Below are 22032 nucleotides of genomic sequence, written 5' to 3' on the forward strand. Positions count from 1 at the left end.
CCTACAGTACAGGAAATCAGATGAGCAAATGTATGTAAAATAGTTGGAGTGGGCACGGCACCTAATTATCTTTCTATGCATTTACCCCCAAATAGTTTTAAACGGAGGTACCCAGAGTGCTCTTGGGTTAAGACACTGGTTCAGCTGACTGGGGGAGTATAACTCAGTAGTATAACTCTTGCCTAGGATGCTCAAGGACCTGGATTCAATCTCTAGCACTGAAAAAAAATATACAGATAGATGATAGATGATAGATAGATAGATAGATAGATAGATAGATAGATAGATAGATAGATAGATAGATAGATAGATGATAGAAGACAGATTGAAGATAAATACATAGAAGATGGATAGATGATAGATAGATAGATAGATAGATAGATAGATAGATAGATAGATAGATAGATATGAAAAGAGTGTGATTCCTTCTTCTAAAATCAATGGATTAAGCACAGATGCAGTGCAAATCAACTCTCAGTTTACGTAAATTTCTGGATGAAGTATAGAGAGAAGAGACTGCGACATTTGAGCAGATGGCTTTCTGGGCTTCTAGTCCACTGCTCACTCTTCAAACAGTGTTTCTAGAGCTCACCCTAAGGCCCAGGCCCAGAGCCTGATGCTAGGGTTTCAAAGTCAGATGAGCCAAGACCTGGCTGCTGTGATTCCATCTTCCAGTTTATTTGCAGAGAGACCATAAAGTGGACTCTTGGAAGCAGTACATGGCACCATGACTTGGGGACCGGGCATCAGGTTCCCTGTGTGTCCACAGGAGACAGTTGGCAGGATCAGGAAGCAGAGGGAACAAAGAAGCATTTCCATCTTGTGACTCCAGTCAGGGGCAGCTGCAGAAGATCCTGAAAGCCAGCGAGAACCCCTGGGCTTTCTGTCCCCAGGGACCTAGGTCAGTGTGTCTCTGTCTCAGCCTTGCACGTGACAATGAAAATTCTTTGGTGGCTTCCAGATGCTCTGGGGCTGACTTGTAAGTTTCAAGTTTGGAATTTTATCCAAGCACAATTGACCTTTGGTTTTAAAGCACCTACTATAAACTTACACGGAAATGTTCTCAATGTATCATGGTATCGTGTGCAATGAATATAGACAGAATATTTAAAGCCCACCCCATGAGTGCTTAGTGTGCAGTATGGCTGTGGACCCATGGGCAGAAGTCACAGAAAGGGAGAGGGTTGGCTAGCAAGCCCCATGGAAGACAGATAATGGCCATGTCTTAGAAGAGCAGCTCTCAACGTGTGGGTCAAAACCCCCACAGGGGCTTGCGTAGCACTTGGAAGGTTGAGAACCACTGTGTTAAAAGAACAGGGGAAGCATGGCATGAATATGACCCGGGACTTTTCTTCGGTTAATTTCAGCTCCCTCACAGGCTCCTGATGCGTGGAGACACGTTCGGTCAGAGAATGGAAGTCATGATGTGACCTTATTCTGGAAGGTAAGGTGTGCAGCTTCAGGGGCTATTTGCGGCCACTGCATGGCAGTGTAACCCCAGCCGGAAGAAACGGTGATGTCAGTCTCACGGGGCTGGTCATCAGGTAGAAGGACCTCCTCCATACCTGCGTCCTAGTGCTGAGGCTACAGTTTTGCTGAATCCATCTCACAGCTGATGGTTGATTCTGATGGCTAGAACCTTTTCTGTTTGTCCAACTCAGGCCCACCATAACTTTTGCAAGATTCAAGACAAGAAACTATGCCTAGAGTCACATACCCTACTCCTAATTGTATGTAAATACCAAAGTTTCAAGTCGAGCTATTGATTTATAATGGAATATCAACATTATCCTTCTGCCTGGCCCAATATACCTCATGACAACCTGGAAGTTCAGCTTTGCTTTCAGGGCTCTGGGATCCTCAGTGTCTCGTACCAAAACATGGCGATAGGAGACAGATGGTCCCTTGTCACAACCCCTTCAGCTTTTCTTCTGCCCTTGAGTTGGGCATAGTTTTCCAGGCTTCTGCATATACAGGTGTGACTCTGCTAAGCCTACGTCTCAGTTCTCTCCATACCCCAAGGGGACAGTTGCAGCTTTATCTGAGATCTGGGGTACACAGAGCAGGACACAGACTGTCCCGGGGAAAGCAGACCTCAGGAACCACTGACAGATGCTGGCCTGGGACTGTAAGGGCAAGGACTTCTCTGTAACCATGAGTATCTTCTAAAAGAGGGAGTGTATGGTAGGTGGCAGGGGTCAGGGTGAGAAAAGACTAGGTACAGGGAGGCCAGGATGCAGGCTCTTCTTACAAGGACCCTGGGTGCTGGTTCCACTACTGCGTCTTCTCTAAGGTGACTTCCAAATTTTATTTCCTCCAGATTTAAGGAGTCTATATCCCTCTTCTTTTGACTCAGTCCCTGCTATCTGGACATACTATAAATTTTTAATGTCATCTCTAAATGATTTTTGTCTCTATTTTCTTTAGTTAGATTGAAATGCCTGATTCTAAGCTTGGTGTTGAGACAATGTCTCTGTTTAAATGTGTGAACTGCATTTGTTCTAATATCTTTATATGTGTGAATGTACTAATATGTGTCTGTGCACGTGTGTGCACACATAGGCATGTGTATGAGTTGATATGTTCTTAGGTATATGTGGATCGGGCAGCTGATGGATGGAAGATATGAAAAAGTAATTATAGAGTAATTTCAGAGTGAAGCTCATTTTAAAAGGATTATCATTTTTTTCAGCCACTATTAAAATCACAGGCCAATGGCAAAATCGTATTCTATAATATAGTTGTAGAAAATCAAGACAGACCAACTGAGTCAAAGCTCTACCCTGTCCGGGCACCAGCCCTTGGCACACAACTGAGCCTTGACCTGAGTTCTTACAAGATTCACATCACGGCCAACAACAGCGTGGGTACGTCGCCTGAGTCAGTGATGATCCTTTCTAATGATTCTGGACACGGTGAGTCGGCATTGGTCAACTTGGCTTCCATTCTCAAGGAAAATATTGGAGATATTTCCAAGTAGTGACATACTAAATAAATAAAACCATAACTTGAGGCAACCATGTGCAGTGAGGCACTTCCTTTGGAGCTGGGTGTAACCACAGGTTGAAATGTGACGGTGTCTTCACAGTGACCCAGCCCACTCTCTCCCTGGATGCTTCTGAGCACTTGAGAGATGATCTAAAATTCATTTGTGTAAATCCCACAGCAGTCTTCTCTGAGAGCCAAGACAGTACCCAGGGATTTGTGACTATAGGGATTTGCACCATATTTTCTGCGTGTTAACAAATATCTTCCACTGTTGTCATCTATAAAGAGTTTACGTAACTGCCATGCTGATAGAGCATGCCTGTATTCACAACACTCGGGAAGCTGAGGCAGGAGGTTCATGAGTTTGAGGCCAGCCTGTCCTACATAGTGAGACTACGTTGAGGGAGAACGATGGTGGGACAAAGGAGCCCTTGGACATCCTAAGGAGAGTGGATGTACTCTTCCATGAGACACTGGAATTTGGCCAAGTTTGTAGAATAGGAACAGATGATCAGCTGCCAATCTCTCAGCCAACCGAAGAATGAGCCAATGGGAAGTGATCTCACATCTAAACCCAAGAATGACATCAATGTCCTTCTTGACCAAGCCACAGAAAAATCCTGGCATAGTAAATCCCAGTCCCCTGCTGTGATACAGAGCGCATGTGGACAAAAGGCAAAAGGAATCGACACGCTGAGGTCATTCACGTACCTTGCAACAGTGCCATCCTTCAGTTCTTGCTGTTAAAGGTGCCGGGCTGGTGAGGCCATGAAAGATTGTGTGGTTCCATTCTGATTCAGTTTAAATTTAAGCTAAGTGAACCAGATCAGAAGGTGTCTTAATTTTAAAGAGAACTGTCCCGTGTGAAGTCAGTTCTATTGCTCGGGAGTAGGGTCACACTTTGGCCCAGAGGCTGAAAAATTTTACCATTTTCACAGAATCCCACTAAAGTCTGCAGTTCAGATTCTCTGGGCATCCTGTGTCACCTGGCAGTCCTTAATGACTAGTTAGCATTGGCACGAAACTTAGGTGCTGTTCATCTTTCTGGGCCACAACATTGTTACATAGCAGGAGCCCCCGCCCGGCGGGGTGCACAGCTCTGGGCACAAGGTGAAGGTCATTGAGATGGGTTCCTCGGGGTGTCGGCTCCCAGTCGACGTTGACCCACATGGCTTCCTCACCTTCCTCCATCAAAGAAACCAATCCGTCTCACACCGCAAAGGACATTTTCCCTTTGCTTATTCATAAACGTGAGAAAAATACTTGGTAAGAAGAGCACTGAAAACTCAGAATGGTGGGAACAAGGCAGTTTATTTCAGGACTTGACAAATCTGGGTGTGAACCCAGAACGGCCATTGATGGAGCCCGCAAAACAGTTTTTGTAACCCTAATACAAGTCTTCTCTTTGGCTGAGCAATCAGGAGAATGCGACCCTACACGTCCATCCGGGTCTTACTTTTCCCTCTGTCATTTTGCAAACAAAACCTGTACTGGATTCATCTGGATGTTTTACATACTGTTCATTTAAAATGTATCAGGAAAGCTTGGTTCTTAGTAATTTGGGCTCTATGCTTTTTGTTTGGCTGGTAGCAGGGAGGTCTGTCTTCAGCCAGCTATCAGCAATGTTCCAGTGTTTTCTGTTCATTGTAGTTGTGCCTGAGCTTGCTGGAGGCACCTTTGAAGATGAACCACACAAATACATTACAAATGAACCATTTAGAGCAGACATTCCAAACATAGGGTCCTAACACTAACTCGCTGTGTCCTTGAAGCTGCAAACGTGTTTTGAAGAATGGAGATCATGAGGAACACCTGCCCTCTATCCTGTGTTAGAGGCTCTCACTCCTGAGATACTAAGTCCACCTCCTGTGGTTAGGACAAAGTACCTGAGGGAAACAACTTTTATGAAGATAAAGTTGGTTCAAGTTCATAGTTGTAGAGAGGGATATCGTGGTTGGTTAGCTTGGTGCTTTTGGGTTGTGGGGAGGATGAATTTCACAGTTGTTAGCTTCTGGTAGAGCAAAAGCAGCTCACCCCAAGGTGCCCTGGAAGCAAAGAGAGGACAGAACCAGAGTGCCAACATCTCCTCTTCTAGCATGCCCAGTAATCTAACTTCCATCTTCCACAGTCAACATCTGAAATGTTTCTCTGCTTCCAGAGAGTGCCAGAATCTGGGGACCAAAGTTTTAGGTACGGAAGCCTTTATGAGACATTTTAAACCAAAACTATATATAAAAAAAAAAACATTGCAAGTGCTTGTTTATTTTCTTCCTTGGAAATTGTCAAAGAAATCCAGTGAACGGAATAAGAAGTATTATTCTATTTCTCTACAGAAGAGGTCCGTGAAAAAAGAATTAAAGGTACAAAGGATGGATTCCATATTTCGTGGGAGCCCTCATCTGGAGACACTTTAGGCTATGTTGTGGACTGGTGTGCACATTCCCGGGACCGACACTGTGACTTGCAGTGGAAGAAGCTAGGTCCCAATACCACGAGCACCACCATCACCTCAGGTGAGAACTCAGCCCTCCTCCTTGCATATCCCCCTTGCAGCCAGTTAAACTCAGACTTCTGTTCTAACCTATAGATATGTGTGCTAGGCTAACAATTTGAAATGACAGATCCAGAGTGGTTGCTTGGAGGTTAGATGTCATGAGAATAGGTTCTGACCGTTGGATGGAAAATCTACTGCAGCAGATTATGAAAATGTAGGCCCAAAGTACAGATTTTAATAATTTCTTCCTCTAAATTAGAGGGACATTGGAACTATGTGCAGGAAGTTTCCACAGATGCAGAGAACAGCATTTACTCGGGCCATGTTTAGGGTACAAAGTTGATGGAACCAAAGTATCAGCTTTTAGTTTCAAGAAGCCTTTAAGCATGAACGTTCACCTCCCTTACCAAATCTGCAGCTTGAAGATACCTGCTCTTTTAGGGAGGTCAAAAGGGCTCCAGTGAGTGGCGTAAGCAGGAGGTGCAGGTGTGTTCCATCTATTAGGCTGAAGGGCTGATGTGGAAACAGTCTAGTTCCAGAAAGTGGTGGAGGCACCTGCAAGATTCAGGGGCTCAAGAACTTTGCAGCCAGACCACAGGGCTACAGGGGAAAGAGGAAGAAAGGAAGGGAAAGCCAGGCTTTCCAGATTCTGAGTTTTAATGGGAGGGCAGCAGGTAAATACTGTAAGGACTTTCTATGTCAAATGTCAAATGTTGGAGTCGGCTGTGAGTCTGGCTGCTTCTGCACCGCTTCTCTGTGCATAGGTGAGGCCAGGCTGAGGGGCCTGGCTCCAGAGTGAATGACAGTCTTATGGAACTTTCCAGACAGCACCGTGTTCACAACATGGAAGATTCTGAGGCCCAGTAGGAGGGAAAAAGTAGAGGGGAAAAGGAAAGATCTTGAAACTACTAGAGAACTACTCACTCAGTGGTCATCCTTTCTACTAGATGAGTGCTCATTCAGTGGTCATCCTTTCTACTAGATGAGTGCTCATTCAGTGGTCATCCTTTCTACTAGATGAGTGCTCACTCAGTGTTCATTCTTTCTACTAGATGAGTGCTCACTCAGTGCTCATTCTTTCTACTATATGAGTACTCACTCAGTGGTTATCCTCTCTACTGGAGGAGTGCTCACTCAGTAGTCAGCCTTTCTACTGGAGGAGTGCTCACTCAGTGCTCATCCCTTCTACTGGAGGAGTGCTCACTCAGTGCTCATCATCTCTACTAGATGAGTGCTCACTCAGTGGTCATCCTCTCTACTGGAGGAGTGCTCACTCATTAGTCAGCCTTTCTACTAGAGGAGTGCTCACTCAGTGCTCATCATCTCTACTAGAGTGCTCACTCTGTGCTCAGCCTTTCTACTGGAGGAGTGCTCACTCAGTGCTCATCATCTCTACTGGAGGAGTGCTCACTCAGTAGTCAGCCTTTCTACTGGAGGAGTGCTCACTCAGTGATCAGCCTTTCTTTCCAACTCAGATGACGTCATTCTGTCTTGCTAAAAATCCTTGTCTTCTCTCCTCCAGATGCTTTTAAACCAGGGGTCCGTTACAACTTCAGAATTTTTGAAAGATCTTTGCAACAGAATGCCAAGCTAATAGAGAAACAAACAGGATACACACAGGAACTGGGTAAGTAGACGGCGTTTGCAGGCCTCATGGAGACTTCCTTGTTCTGAGCCATCCACATACTCGTAGCTTTGTGTTTGGAAGACTCCCTTCCCATGCTTAATTTTATGGTCCCATTTATTTTAGAAATTACATTAAATTTTTAAAACCATATAAATGAACCATCTTCATTAAAGGTGATTTATAAATTGCTACATGAAAGACGATGTAATTATTGCTAATTTTAACACCCAAAAGGCCAATACCCACTTAGTGTTTTATTATACACTGATACCTACTTCTCTATATGGATAAATGCTTTTAAATAAAAATGGGATCTTACTCTACAAAGTTTGTTAACTGCTTTTCTTGATTAATGCCACAAAATACTAACTGCCCGCAGTGCTCCTTCTGTGATTGAAAAGTAAACCCTCTCTGCGTATGCCACGTCATACGCAGGTGTATCATAGGTGTATCATCGGACAATTTAGGATGATTACAGAGACTTTTCACTGAGAAACTGTAAATTTTATCTCCAAACATCTTGTAGCTCCAAGTTGTAAACCTTTCTTTTTGTGTCCATACTTCTGTGCCAGTCTGAATTGCTTTCATTTTAGCTAGGTCTTTGCCTATATCCATAAGTGTGTGTGTGTGTGTGTGTGTGTGTGTGTGTGTGTGTGTGTGCAGGTACAGATGCAAGTGGAGGCCAAACAGTGCTTCTATCGTTCTTTGGCTGCCATATACCAAGCTTTTTGCATCTGTCTCTCACTGGCCCCTAGCTCATCAAGTAGGCTATACTGACCAGCCAGCAAGCCCCAGGAATCAACCTGTCTCCTCTCCTACACATCCTGGGCTTTCAAACAAACACCACCACTCTCAGCCTTTTTCATGTGTTCAAACTCAGACTCTCATGCTTAAAAGGCAAACACTTACTAAGTGAGCTATCACCCCATACCTGCAATGATGGTTTTTGAATGAATCCTAGAAGCAGAATCCTGGGGTCAAAGGACTTAGGCTTCTGAAATAAGCTTCTCATTTCTTATAGAATTGCTGTGAAATCATTTTCTCTGAGAATAGCCCCATCTTACCACCAGAATGAGGCTGCTCACTCTTCCCACTGGAATGCTTGGCATTCAAGTCTCTGGATGCTGAAAGATCTTGATTGTCTCAGCAACTAGACTGACTCTAAAATTCTTCATTTGGGGGAGCTGATCCAGTATCCATGACTGGTGGAGAGAAAAGGAGGAGGCATGACATTTGTGAATGTATCTCTGTGCATACAGTATGCAAAAATGTGCATGCGTGCATATGTGTGTGTGTGTGTGTGTGAGTGTCTGTGCATATGTGCATGTGCATTGTGTGTGTGTGTGCGTGTGTGTGTGTGTGTGTGTGTGTGTGTGTGTATGTCTGTGACAGTGTGTCTGTGTTTGTGTCCATGTGAGTGATGGGGCCAGGATTCACCCTGTGGTGAATGGTATTTTAATTCACTTCAAAAATAATTCAGGTCTGGCCACCAGCCCCTTAAGAAATTTCTATGCTTAGAAATTGTCCTGGGAACCGGATTCTTCAAATCCTCCCTCACATCTTTGAACCCATCTTGTCTCTCCTGCTCTTTCCTCTTCATATCTGTACATTCTCTGATTCAGAAAATACTGTTGAGACTTCACAGACAGAGTCGAGACCTTTATTTTTCCCTCCCCTCCCCCATGACTTCTCTACAAATTATTTACTCTCTGGGTATTTAGGCCTTCATCTATGAAAGGTTTGAAGGAGACAATTACACAACTCTTTCCCAGTTCTCTTAACTGTGTCTCGGGCACACATTATGGTGGGGGAGGGAGACAAGACTCGTTAACTGACACAGTTCTTAGTGTCCAGAACTGCCTGCAGTCTGTTTAGTTTACATATGTGCTCTGAGACCCAAAATCATAACATGTTCTTATCCCATCTTCCTTTCCTAGCTCCTCTGGAGAACCCGAAAGTGAGCGTTAGGAACTCCACCTCCAATTCCTTCATTCTGAGCTGGCTGGGTTACGCCAGCGACTTCCAGTCTGCTTTTATAGAAGGCTACCATGTGTACTTGAAATCCAAGGACATGCAGTGTCATCCACAAGGGAGAAGGACGAATCTTCCAGGTGATGCTTGCTCTTGTTCACCTAGGCTCATCACACTGTTCAGAAAGCAATGACTTTGATGCCAAGTCAGCGCCAGAGCTAGGAAAAAGCACAGAAAAGGCCCCTCACATGACCGGGCTAGGATAGTGACCAGGCTAGAGACCAGGCTATGTTCTCCCCGTGTCATTTTAGAATCAATAGGCAAACAAAAGGGGGTGTGAGTATAGGGAATGGTATTTTAATTCACTTCAAAAATAATCAGGTCTGGCCACCAGCCCCTTAAGAAATTTCTATGCTTAGAAAACATACTTGCTTTTCCCAGTCCCTCCTCAAAACAAACAAGCAAAAAAAAAAAAAAAAAAAAAAAAAACAACAACAATACTTTGGCAACTATTATTATTATTATCATCATTATTATTATTTACTTAAATGTTTGTGATGCTGAGGTCCAAAGCCAGGGCCTTCCATGTATGATGAGTTAGAAATCTGTCTGTAAGCCACATCTCTGGCATTGATTGATTTTCTTCCCTTGTGTATGTTTATTGTATCTGGAGGGGTTCTATACCTGTAGGATTATCATTCATATATTTTGTTTATTGTGGCACATCTTGAAAAATCAGCAAAATTATAATTTGATTGGAGATGGAGACAGAAGTTTCTTTCCTACCTGGTTCCACAGCTGTTCATTTCCAAAGAAACACACAGAGGCTTATAGTTGGCCTATTAGCTCAGGCTTATTATTAGCTAGCTCTTACACTTTGTTAACCCATAATTCTTGTCTATGTTTAGCCATGTGGCTTGGTACCTTTGTTCAGTAAAGTATTCCCATCTTGCTTCAACTGCTTCTAGATAATGACTCTTAGTCTGGTTGCCCTGCCTATCCTTCCTGCCTGGTTACTGGCCAATCAGCATTTTATTAAACTAATACGTGTGACAAATCTTTACAGTGTACAAGAGCATTCTCCCACAGCATTTCCCTTTCTTTTCTTTCCAAAACAAGAACTAGAGAACTTACGTATGCTGAAATCCTCAGAAAATTGCTGTAGGTGGAATAATGCTGATTGACCAGCAGGTGAAGCCAGTGTTCAGTTGCCTGGTTGAAGTGATACTGAGAGTTTAAGGTGTACTAAAGATGCTGGTCAGTAGGTGTCGAGTTGCACACTAAAGCAGTCCGGGGATGCTGGCGCTCAGGTCCTATTTGTTCCAATGTTGGTAACCCAGGGATTTTCTAAGCCAAACACAAAACCAAACTGAACGGATTTTTGTTAAAGAAAAAAAAATGGAGCAGCTGGTATGTGCTGGAGCAGGGTCAGATGTGGTCAGGGGAGCCATGCAGTAGGTGTGCATGGGCACAGTAGCCACAGGAAGCCGCAGTAGCTGCATGTGGTAGCCAGATGAGGGGTTATCGGCAAGCCGCTGGGACCATGGGAGCCACAGAAAGCTGCGCGGGGGGGGGGGGTGAACAGGAAGTTGTGAGCAAATAGGTGGGGTGCTAGTTTTTCTCCCGAACCCAGGTTGCTAGGTTTTGGTCCAGTTCTGGCCTGTGTAGCTAAATAGCCTCAGGCAAATGGCTTTTTCATGAAGTCATACCCTAAATGTTGGGCTCCAAATATAGCATGAGTAATAAAAACCCAGAGACAATTGGGGTTCAACCTGAAGATCAGAAAAGCAAAGCAGTCATTAGCTCTTACCTCCACCTCTGTTCAAAATGATGATCCTGCCTCCAGGAATCCTCAGAATGAGACCAAGCCTGAAACCTGTCTCCTCTGGTCTTATGTCCATCTCTAGTGTTGGAATTAATGGTGTGCACCACTACCATTTGGTTACTATGACAAACTGGTGTTGCTGCTGGGATTAAGGGTGTCTGCCACCACTGCCTGGTCTGTAAGGTTGATCTGTGCAGCTGTTTTATTCTCTGATCTTCAGGCAAGCTTTATTTATTAAAATACAAATGAAATATCCCCACAAGAGGTTGGTTTAAAAATGCTGATGGTTCCAAGACAGCTGGGGCATCTGCGCCCAGCTCGCCTACGAGGTCTCTGCCACATGCTTTTCTTTCTTTTTCGTAATAAGCCAGGGTTCCATTTATCCCAGACTGGCTTGAACTCACTATGTAACTGAAGATGACTTTGAACTGCCCTTCCTGCTGGGATCACAGACCTGTGCCATCCTGTCCTGTGTGTGTGGTGTTGGGGATTAAACCCAGGACCCATGCATGCTAGGCAAGCACTCCACTAATTGACCACACACAAGCCCTCTCCTACATTCTTAATAAGATTTTGTTGATAACAACACTGTTTTTCAATCACAGATAAGTCAGTGCTCTGTGAATATGACATCGAAGACCCCGAGCAAAAGACATTCACGGTGGAAAACCTTCGGCCAGAATCCATCTATGAATATTTGGTTGTTCCATACACCAGTGCTGGCCTGGGTCCCAATGAAACATTCGCACAGGTCACGACTCCGGATGAGAACTGTGAGTTTCTCCACATCAAATGTTTCCCTCAAGATTGAGTTCCTATGTTTTGTCTAGATCAGCAAGTTTCAATAATTTCTTCTCCCCAACCCTTCCTCCTCCACACATACGTGTTATCCAGAACCCCTGTTCCAAACCCCTGGGAAAAGTGGCAGTAACCTGACCAATTATGATCTAGAACCTTCTTCTCATCTTTCTCACTGACCCAGATGTCTGTCTCTAGGAGTCATTCTCTGGGTGACTTGAAAATCACAGAGTATTTTAGAGTTGACATCAGGAGATCTGGCAGCTTCTCTCCCCAGCATGGCTGGTCGTGGGCTGCCTCCTGCCTCAGCCTTGCTTCTGCCTGGTTTTCTGACTGTGGCTTTCTGCTCTTCTAGGGTCTGAGGGTAGCTGGAGTTTGGCGGTAGATGGGGCTGGTACGTCACCAGCTCTGTGGTAGTGAATTCTGTTGGGGATATGTTCTTCTAACTAAAATGCATTTGACTCGAGAGGTAGAGGAAGAAAATAGGAAGGGACATGGTAGGAGCTGCATTTCCATCTCAGTCTCTGGCAAGCACTGACAGAAGGTGGGGGAGAGAATATATCTGATAGACGACTCAGGGGAGAATGTCTTGGAATGACTCTCCTTAGAGAAGCCCACACCAACGTTCTGGAGAGTCTCTTACTTTCTTCCTGAATGCCTTTCTTTCTTTTCATCCCAATGCTTGAAGTTGATAATAAAGTCACCTGAAAACCTTCAACTCCGCTTCAACTGGCTCGTGCTGAAATTCTTTTCAAATGTGAAATCAAGACAAGACCCATCTTTGAGTGGTCCTTCAGGATGAAGGGAAGTCTCGCTGGTAGTGCTTCTAGACTCGCTCTGGCTGCACCACAGTTACCAACAGAAACTGGAGCTTTTGACGAGTGTGTGTGCTGGCGGGGTGGGGGTGGGGTTCCACTAAAGATCCACAGAAGGGCCAGGCCGTAGAGACCTTGAAGACACTAGTCTTTAGGAACAAGATAGGTTCAAGCTAGAAATTCCCAGCATCCTCCACACAACATCCATTTACTGAAATCTGAGTTGTTGGGATGGGACGGGCACACTAGTTAGGACGGTAGGCCTGGGATGCCCTGATTGGTGTCACAGACACACACAGCTGCAGCTGCAGACAGTAGTGATAACTGCCCAAGAGACTAAAACATGAACAATGTCTCCAAGCCTATGTCCAGACTTCAAATAAGATTAAGATTTTAGTCAATGGTTTACGGTATGTGAGCACTTGTTGTCACTTTGAAGTAATTTCGTGGAAGGAAGAGGTGATTTTGTTGTTGTTGTTTTGTTTTTGTTCATTTGTTTGTTTTTGAGATTGGGGTATCATGTAGCCCAGGCTACATAGCTAAGGATGAACTTGAATTCATGATACTCCTGTCTTCGCCTCCCCAGTGCTGGAATTGTGGGCATGCTTTGCTATGACCAACTCTTAGTGTTTTAAATTTGTTTCTGTATTAATTTTCTTCCACATTTTGAATTTGATTTGTGCACACACATGTGCATAGACATGTACACAAACTGATCAGTTTATATTTTCAAGATTTTATTATTCTCTGTGGTAAGCCTTATGACCTTAGCTTTATTAGTGATATTGGTTGTTAGTAATAAGAAAGTATTTCAGTTATTCACAGCTTCCCTGACAGACACTTTGCACACTTTAAAATAGAATGTTACGTGATTCTGCTAACTGCACCTCAGTCCCTGTTAAATGGCAATGGGAAAAACTTACACTTGCTAGGAGGAGACTGGTTGGACAAAACAATAAAAATGAACAAAAATACGTTTAAAACGCAATGCTGAAATTGCTTAGCAGTTTTGCTCATTTTGTGGTATCTTTTAATAATAGGACCCTTTCTTTGTGAATTGGTACTTTCTCTTTGAACAATGGCTAGTTTACTTAATAAAGACAGAGAGGTCAGGAAGTCTGCTTCGAGACCTCCCAGGTCTGATATCTTTCTGCCTCTGCTTCTGGACATTTGGAACTATGTTTCCTCTGGATTCAACAAGCACACTGGCTTCAGGTGTTTCCCTACCAAATGATGGCTCCATTTAAGATTCCTGTGGGTTGATGAGGTGTAGAAGTAGGACAAGCTCAGAAGAAGGTGTTCCTTGCGTTTTGATCTTTGTCCTAGGCTGGTGAAATGCTGGATGGTGGCACAAGCCGCAGCTCCAACAGCCAGGGCCATTCTGAGGGGGCCCAGTGGCAGTCTGCGCAGCTGCTGTGAATCCAGGCTGGTATAGGCTGGGTGCGTGGGCTGCATCTTCTGTAGCACCTGGAACTCAGGTCTGTTTGTCAGGATGTACGTCTGCAAGCACTTTTGCAGCCCTCAGTATAGAAGGAGGTTATGTTCTGAAGGTTTATTTTCAAAACTGACCTGAAAGTAGTTGAACTCAAACAAATGGAAAAAATGTAATTCATTCATTCTCAATCTCTCTCTCTCTCTCTCTCTCTCTGTGTGTGTGTGTGTGTGTGTCTGTCTCTCTCTGTGTCTCTCTGTGTCTCTCTGTGTCTGTGTGTCTCTCTCTGTGTGTGTCTCTCTCTGTCTCTCTCTCTCTCTCTGTGTGTCTGTCTGTCTCTCTCTCTCTGTGTCTCTCTGTGTCTGTGTGTCTCTCTCTGTGTGTGTCTCTCTCTGTCTCTCTCTCTCTCTCTCTCTCTCTCTCTCTCCCCTCTCCTCCCCCCTCTCTGTCACACACACAGGTTAAATATGCTAAATTTGAAATTCCACATTCTAAATTCCAAAACAAAGCATTTTGAGGGAGCCATGCCACAAGAAGAAAACTTAACTTCTGGCCATGTGTGATAGGACCACACTGCATAAAATTACCTCCAGGCTACACAATGCAGACGAATCTTGTATGAATTTTGTAATTAGACTCTCTTCATACATCTTACCATGAATATGCAAATATTCCCCAGTTCAAAGCAATCTGAAATGCTAAAAATCTCTGGCTCCAAGCATTTCTGATAATAGATACTTGTCCTCTATTTATTCTCCAATAAAAATACTTCAATCCATACTTTTACCAAATTTTAAAACTGAGTGTTAACACTTAAAGGGCTGGTCTTGAGAGGAGGTGTCCGCACCACAATAGTGTGGGTCTCTACCCAGGGCAGTATCCCTTCCAAAACTCAGGCACTACCCAACACCCAGTGCCCAAACCAACACCCAGTGTCCCCAAACCAAAATCCAGTGTCCCCAAACCAACATCCAGTGTCCCCAAACCAACACCCAGTGTCCCCAAACCAACACCCAATGTTCCCAAACCTATACCCAATGTCCCCAAATCTACACCAAGTATCCCAAATCAACACCCAGTGTCCCCAAACCAACACCCAGAGTCCCCAAACCTACATCTAGTGTCCCAACCCATTATCTAGTGTCCCCAAACCTCCACCCAGTGTCCCCAAACCAACACTCACTCAACATCCCCAAACTAACACCCAGTATCTCCAAACTAGCACCCAATGCCCCAAACCAACACCCAGTGTCCCCAAACAAACTAACACCCAGTGTCCCCAAACCAAGTTATTTTTTTCTCATGCTGTGAGTCCCGGGTGAGGAGTGAGAAGGGCAGGAGAGGCCCACAGATAGAACAGGACCATGTGTCCGTGGACACTGTCCTCAGAGCCTTCCTAGCCATTTGCTCAGGAATTTGTTGTAGCTGAGTGACTGATTAGTTGAACCAAAACAAGGAGAATATTTTAGAAAATAGTCATGTTGGATACATTTGAGACATGAAGCAGATTATTAAAGGAGGTTAAGACGGACACGAGTAATTTAATGTAAGACTAACTAGAAGTCTCGTCTCCATGTCCAGTGTGCAGCCCACAAGTCACATGTGTAGTTGGCTGGTTTTTCTTTTTTTTTCTTTTACTCTTTGGGAACCCTCCACACAGCTCTCAAGTAAATACACTGAGATTTAATCTTATTTATGAATGCTCAGCCTTAGCTTGGCTTGTTTCTAGCCAGCTTTTCCAACTTAAATTATCCCATCTACCTTTGGCCTCTGGGCTTTTACTTTTCCTTATTCTGCATCTCTTCCTTCTTATTCTCTGGTTGGCTGTATGGCTGGGTGGCTGGCCCCTGGCATCCTCCTCTCCTCCTTTTCTCATTTCTCCCTTTCTCTTCTCTTTGGAATTTTATCTCTCCTATTTATTCTCTCTCCCAGCTTGCCCTGCCTATCCTTTCTTTCTTCTGCCTTGCTGTTGGCTGTTCAGTTCTTTATTAAACCAATCAGGTGTGTTAGGCAGGCAAAGTAACACAGATTCACAGTGTCAAACAAATACAAACATAAAAAAAAGCAACACATCTTTGCATCATTAAACGAATATCCCACAGTATAAACGAATGTAACACATCTTAAGTGTTCCACAACACATATGTATGTACTCCAGGACATTCCTAAATGTGCCTCAACTTACTTCAAATATTATGACTTTTTAATGTGGGGGTTTTCTTGGTAACTTCAAAAAAATAGTTTCAGAGTATGAACTTTGTGGGTGACAGTGTTGTCACAATATCAAAAGGCAGGACCTCCTGAACTCAGCCAGTTTTTAATGGATGATAAGCAGCCGCAGAACCTCAGTGGCAAACAAGTGATTTGTCTTCTGATCAGGAGTCTCATATCAGCATGATTTGGCTGCCTGGGTCACCCTGACTTCCAGGCTTGTGTCTGAGGCAGGAATATTTCATATAAAGTCACGTGCACTCTGGTTCCAGGGCAGCGGTACCCTGGGCATGTTCTTTCCATGGTGAAAGAAGAGAATGACTATGCAAGCATAATGCAGCCCCTGCCTGGACCACAGCTCCGATCCATTGATCAGCATACGGGCCAAACCCCCAGGCAGCAGCCTACCACAGAGCTAGGGTGGGGAGTGAGCGACTGGGAAGTCATGCTCTATTCTGTCAGACTTGATGAGTTTGAACTATGGAGCGCTGGCTGACCGCAAAAGGCTCCCTGCAGTGATTTTTGTCCCATACAGCCCAGGCTGGCCTTGAACTTATTATGTTGTGGCAGGTGACTTTGAACTCCTGGGTGTTAGGAGTGTTAAAGTATACACCACTATATCTATCTTAGTTGGTCTTTTCCCTTCTGAGTCAGGCAGAAGTCAGAATAAATTTTCCCTATAAGTTTCACTCAGTTAAATTACTATCAGTCTAATAAATAAGACCTATTTATTTGTGAGAAGTGATTTTTCAGAATTAAACCCATTTTCAAAACTCCTATTGAATCTTGCATAAATACATATATTGAAGGAGCAGTAAGCATGGAAAGTGTCTCACACTCATAACCGTTTATTCTTTGCGGAAACGATTCCTTCCCTTTGTCTTCTTTAGCCCACAGGCTGCTGCAGATCATATTACCCATGACTCTCTGCGTCCTGCTCATCATCATTGCGTGCTACTGGAAAAGCCAGTGGTAAGTGCGGAGGAAGAAAGTAAACCGTGAGCTAGGAATGGTATGGAAAAATGTGGGGAAAGAACGATGAAATGGAGGCTAAAGAAATGTAGGCGAGCCGGGCGATGGTGGCGCACGCCTTTAATCCCAGCTCTCGGGAGGCAGAGGCAGGCAGATCTCTGAGTTCGAGGCCAACCTGGTCTACAAGAGCTAGTTCCAGGACAGGCTCTAGAAACTACAGGGAAACCCTGTCTCAAAAAAAAAAAAAAAAAAAAAAAAAAAAGAAATAAAGAAAGAAATGTAGGCGAGCGTATGTAATTCAGTGGATAGTTCGGGGCCAACAGGCAGGGAAAAGAACCACTTCAAAAGTTCCTCTGTGGCTGTAGCTACTATTTATGCCACCTTATGCTTGGCAGCTTTCTACATGCTTTCGCTGAATGAGCCATGGAGTTCCTGCAGTGAGGCTGTAGGTACTGTGGTTATATCCATGCATCCCAGGATATGGTAATAAAAGTAAGGAACGATTAAGTCGTTTGTTTCATAGAGGAGACTTCGGATCTCTCACTCCTAATTCCATTGAATTGCACATCCAGTCTGAATTTCACTGTTCTAGGGTGAAGGAGAAGTGCTACCCTGACATCCCGAATCCATACAAGAGCAGCATCCTGTCACTGATAAAATCCAAGGTAAATGCGGGGATGTTGTATGTGTGACATGTGAAGAGCTAATCCAGCCGGGCATGGGGGCACCTGTTTGCCATCCCTACCTTTGTGAGGTTAAGGGTAAGGGGATCTTTATGAGTTCGAGGCCAGTCTGGTTTATATAGTTAGTGCTAAGCCTTTCATGCTACATAGTGAGATTCTCTCAAAATTGAAGTGTGAATGTGTGTGTGTGCGTGAGAGAGAGAGAGAGAGAGAGAGAGAGAGAGAGAGAGAGACAGAGAGAGAGAGACAGAGAGAGAGAGAGAGACAGAGAGAGACAGAGAGAGAGACAGAGAGAGAGAGAGAGAGAAAGAGAGAGAGAGAGACAGAGACAGAGAGAGAGAGAGAGAAAGAGAGAGAGGGAGGGATTAAATTTTGTTTGGGGCTTCATTGATCAAGTTTTCTTATACCTCTTCAAGAAAAAATAATAAATTACAGACACACACACAGCCATGAGACAGGCAGTTGGAAGAACGAGGGTATATATAGTTCAGAGGCAGATGCTTGCTCGCCAAGCATGAGTGAGGACCTGGTTTTGATCCCAACATAGGCCAAACAAACAAATGTGATTGAGTTTTGCTCATCGTGGGCTACCAGAAGCCAGTGGTGAGAGAGGAAGGCTTCATCTGACTGTGAGTCAGACAAGCACTCTTAGGATAGAAATGATCTGTCCTGTCCTGGTGAATCCTCTGCCTGCTGTCACAACATGTGGCCAGGAAGGAAGGGGAAGCTCTTGGTGCACACGCCATACACGGTCCACTTGACTAGTCCCACAGTGCATTGATATCACATATGCTTGATTCCTTTGCAGAAGAACCCCCACTTAATAATGCATGTCAAAGACTGCATTCCAGACGTCCTTGAAGTCATAAACAAGGTAGAAGGCCCCAAGACACAGCGCATAGGCTCTGGGAAACCACACGCTGAAGACATACCCAGTAAGCCTCTCTCTGTGCCAACAGAAAACAGTTCCTCTGGCCCCGTGCCCTGCGTCTTCTTTGAGAATTTTACTTATGATCAGTCAGCTTTTGAGGCTGGTTCCCATGGCCTCGTTCCAGGACCCCTGAAAGACACACCACTTCAACTTGGACTATTGACCCCACCTGACAAGTTACTAAATGTTCTAGGAAAAGACTACATGAAGTCCCTGGCAGAAAGCCCGACGGAAGAAACTAGCTTGATATATGTGTCTCAGTTGGCTTCACCCATGTGTGGAGACAAGGACAATCTTGCCACAAATCCACCCCTGCCAGTGCACTGTTCGGAGTATAAAATGCAAATGGCCGTTCCGGGGAGACTTGCCTCACCTGCTCTGAGTGAGAATAACAACCCCACCTCAAGGACCCTTTCAGGTCAAGATGAACAGTAAAGCTACCCAGCACCAACCCAGTTCATACACTATAGGCACTTTTGGGGATGTGGCTGGTACCATGCCAACACCACATGCCCTGGCCCCTGACCCCAGGAGCATCTGCTATCTGCAGCACAAATTTGGGCTGTATCATTGCAGGCTGACAGACTCAAGACCAGAGCTATACAACTTGGCATTTGCCCCGAAGGCTTCCTTAGAAATGGCGCATGCTGACCTTGTTATTATTTGTTCTGGGCTCATCCTTATCACAGTACCCCTGACCTTGACATAGGACACTCATCAGCGATTTCACAGACCCTGTCTACTCAGGACCACACAAAGTGGCTGTGGTTCTTGGGTTTTGGTTTGCAGTAAGAAAATATCTTCATGTCAACTTGACCTGATGTCGAGTATTTCCAGGGTAAAGCAGTTGGATCAAATGTTTCGATTAATGCCACAAGAGAAGATTTATTACTTTTATTGTGTAGGCTCATCACATTTAATGGAAAGGTTACAAGCTAGATATTGGCCTTACGTTGGAATAAGAATTTGTAGTCACTGATAAAGCAAAAGTACCACTGTTGGTGCCTACACCGACCTAACAGGTAGGGCGTACAAATGGGACAGGAAGAGGCTACACAGGTCTCCTGCTGTGACTCTTACTATAATAAAACAGGGTTGCAAAGAGCTCCAGACTCGGCGTCCAATGGCCAGCAGCCTGTTCCGTGGACTCCAGTCTTCCTCCTTAATTTTTGACTACCTCGGAACAGAAAAAGACATTTCATTGAGTGATTCCTTTCACATTTTATGCCTCCATCCCAAAGTTGTATCTACATGACCTATTTCCACACATTGTCTGTTTCAAGAGAATTCTGTCTCACTTAACATTCCTGTCTAAAGTCTCAGTGTTGGGTATAATTTAGCTCTAACTTTAAAATGTCCCATGGACTTTGAAGTTAGTTCAGCGTTGGCCCCAAAGCATGTCCTTTGAGACAATGTACTTGGTTCTAACTGTGGGCCCCACGTCAGGATCCAACCAACTCCAGGAAGAATGTCTACAAAACTCACCAATTTTTATTTGTTATTCCTTAAATACAGTATTAGAAATTTCCATAGCACTTACACACATATGGTATTAGGACACGGCACACACGAATACCCACTATACACAAATATTTTTAGGTAAGGCCTGAACACCCACAGATCTTGGTAGCACCGTAGCTCCTGTAAACCATGTCTGGAAGGAGCTATATGAAATATCCAGACACACAAAGGTGTTCAATACCTTAGTTTCTTCTTCTTGAAACGTCACATTGTAAAATAAAAGAGAGATTCCTTTCGTCTTGCTTGCTGTGAATACGGTGGGAAGGACAACTTTGTGCACACGCATGGCTATACCATGTACTATAGCCATATCCATATGGCATGTGGTCTCAGAACATAGTAACACCAATCATGAATGTTCTGCTAAAGTGGTCCAATCTTTTCTTTACATATATCCAAGCCTTTTGATAGAGAAAATGGTTCTGACCTAACCTGGTACCAGGCGGTATCTTGAATAGCCTACTTGGGACGACGATTTTGGTCAGTCCTGCCGAAACTCTGTCTATGATTTTCTGTCAATGTATTCCCTGCTGGACATTTGTACCCAGAAATGTTAATGACATTTATTTCTAAATGTTTTCCTTCATTTTTGATTTTATTTAAAAAAGAATCCATAAAACATTAAAGTTATTTTTTCTGTTTCGATAAGGGCAAATGAACACATTTCACAATCACATTGTTTTAATTCCCTCAACAGAATGAAACCTTAACAATTATTGTGTGGAGTCGATAAATAGCCTTACAAACTTAACAAGGATGTAAACTTTTAGGTATCCTTCAGCATTGGGTCTTCAGCATTGATTTGGAATCCACACATTTCAACAGTTCCTGGATAGATTCACACACTTTAAGGCACCTCCCTTTCCTTGCATGGTCCCCATCCTACATTCCTGTTACAGACCCTACTGCAACAGCAACAGAACTAAATATGGACATTGAGAGGAAAGGTGATATTTTGCTGAGTCTGTCTTATTTCATGTACCACAATGCTCTCCATTCCCATCCATTTTCCTTTAAATGTCTTATTCTCTTTAGAGTTGAATAAATTCCATAGTGAACACGTCCCATTTTCTTTATCCATCTTTTGATGGCTCTCTAGGCTAGTTCCCTATCTTAGCTATTGAGAACAGAGCAGCAATAAACATGGATACGCCGATACTGTGCTGTAGGAAGATAAAGCCTACAAGGTCTAGAGATGAACAAGCCAGCCTGGTGGACCTAGCAACAGGTGCCATCAGTGGTCCTGATTGTGCCTAGCCAATGAGGGGTGACCATACAATGGCAATGGATCTGAACACAGCCGGGGTGCTGGGAAAAGGATAAGGCTCTCCCTGTTGCTGAATAAATGAGTCTGCTGTTTGTCTTTCACCTGACTCCTGGGGTCTGTGCCTTTGACTGTTGACGCCACTCCTTCTCACCCTGCTCCCCCGAGGGAGCCACTAGGACCCAGCAATACTGTGCCCTGCTGATTTGCATCCTTCAGATGTACATGCAGAAGTGGTATAGCTGGTTCATACAGCAGGTCTATTTTTAATTGCAGGAACCACCACACTGGCATCCACAGTGGCTGTACCCATTTACATTTTCACCTATCATGCAAAGGATTTTGCATCCTGTACCTCTTTCCTTACAACCTCACCATGATAGCAAGAATTCTCTTGGCTCCAGCTGGAATCTCAAAGCTTTTCAATTTGCCTTGCCCTGATGGCTAAGGTTGTTGTATACTTTCAGATTTATTATTTTTTCTCCTTGAAAAATGTCTAC

At 44.1% G+C, this 22032-nt stretch overlaps 1 protein-coding gene across 2 annotated transcripts in view; it reads left to right on the plus strand.

Moving 5' to 3' along the window:
• The window catches only part of Osmr (oncostatin M receptor), a 63302-nt gene extending 41661 nt beyond the window's left edge, over window positions 1-21641 (plus strand). For both annotated transcript variants that reach the window (XM_038322463.1, XM_038322464.1), the window contains exons 10-18: window positions 1368-1444; window positions 2693-2915; window positions 5322-5501; window positions 7005-7109; window positions 9047-9220; window positions 11511-11678; window positions 17052-17133; window positions 17726-17798; window positions 18625-21641. In XM_038322463.1, coding sequence (XP_038178391.1) covers window positions 1368-1444; window positions 2693-2915; window positions 5322-5501; window positions 7005-7109; window positions 9047-9220; window positions 11511-11678; window positions 17052-17133; window positions 17726-17798; window positions 18625-19182 — 1640 coding nt within the window. In that variant the 3' untranslated portion in view covers window positions 19183-21641. The remainder of the gene's footprint in view (window positions 1-1367; window positions 1445-2692; window positions 2916-5321; window positions 5502-7004; window positions 7110-9046; window positions 9221-11510; window positions 11679-17051; window positions 17134-17725; window positions 17799-18624) is intronic.
• The last annotated feature ends 391 nt before the right edge of the window (window positions 21642-22032 follow it).

The sequence above is a fragment of the Arvicola amphibius genome, chromosome 3 (assembly GCF_903992535.2).
Source record: "Arvicola amphibius chromosome 3, mArvAmp1.2, whole genome shotgun sequence".
Lineage (NCBI taxonomy): Eukaryota > Metazoa > Chordata > Mammalia > Rodentia > Cricetidae > Arvicola > Arvicola amphibius.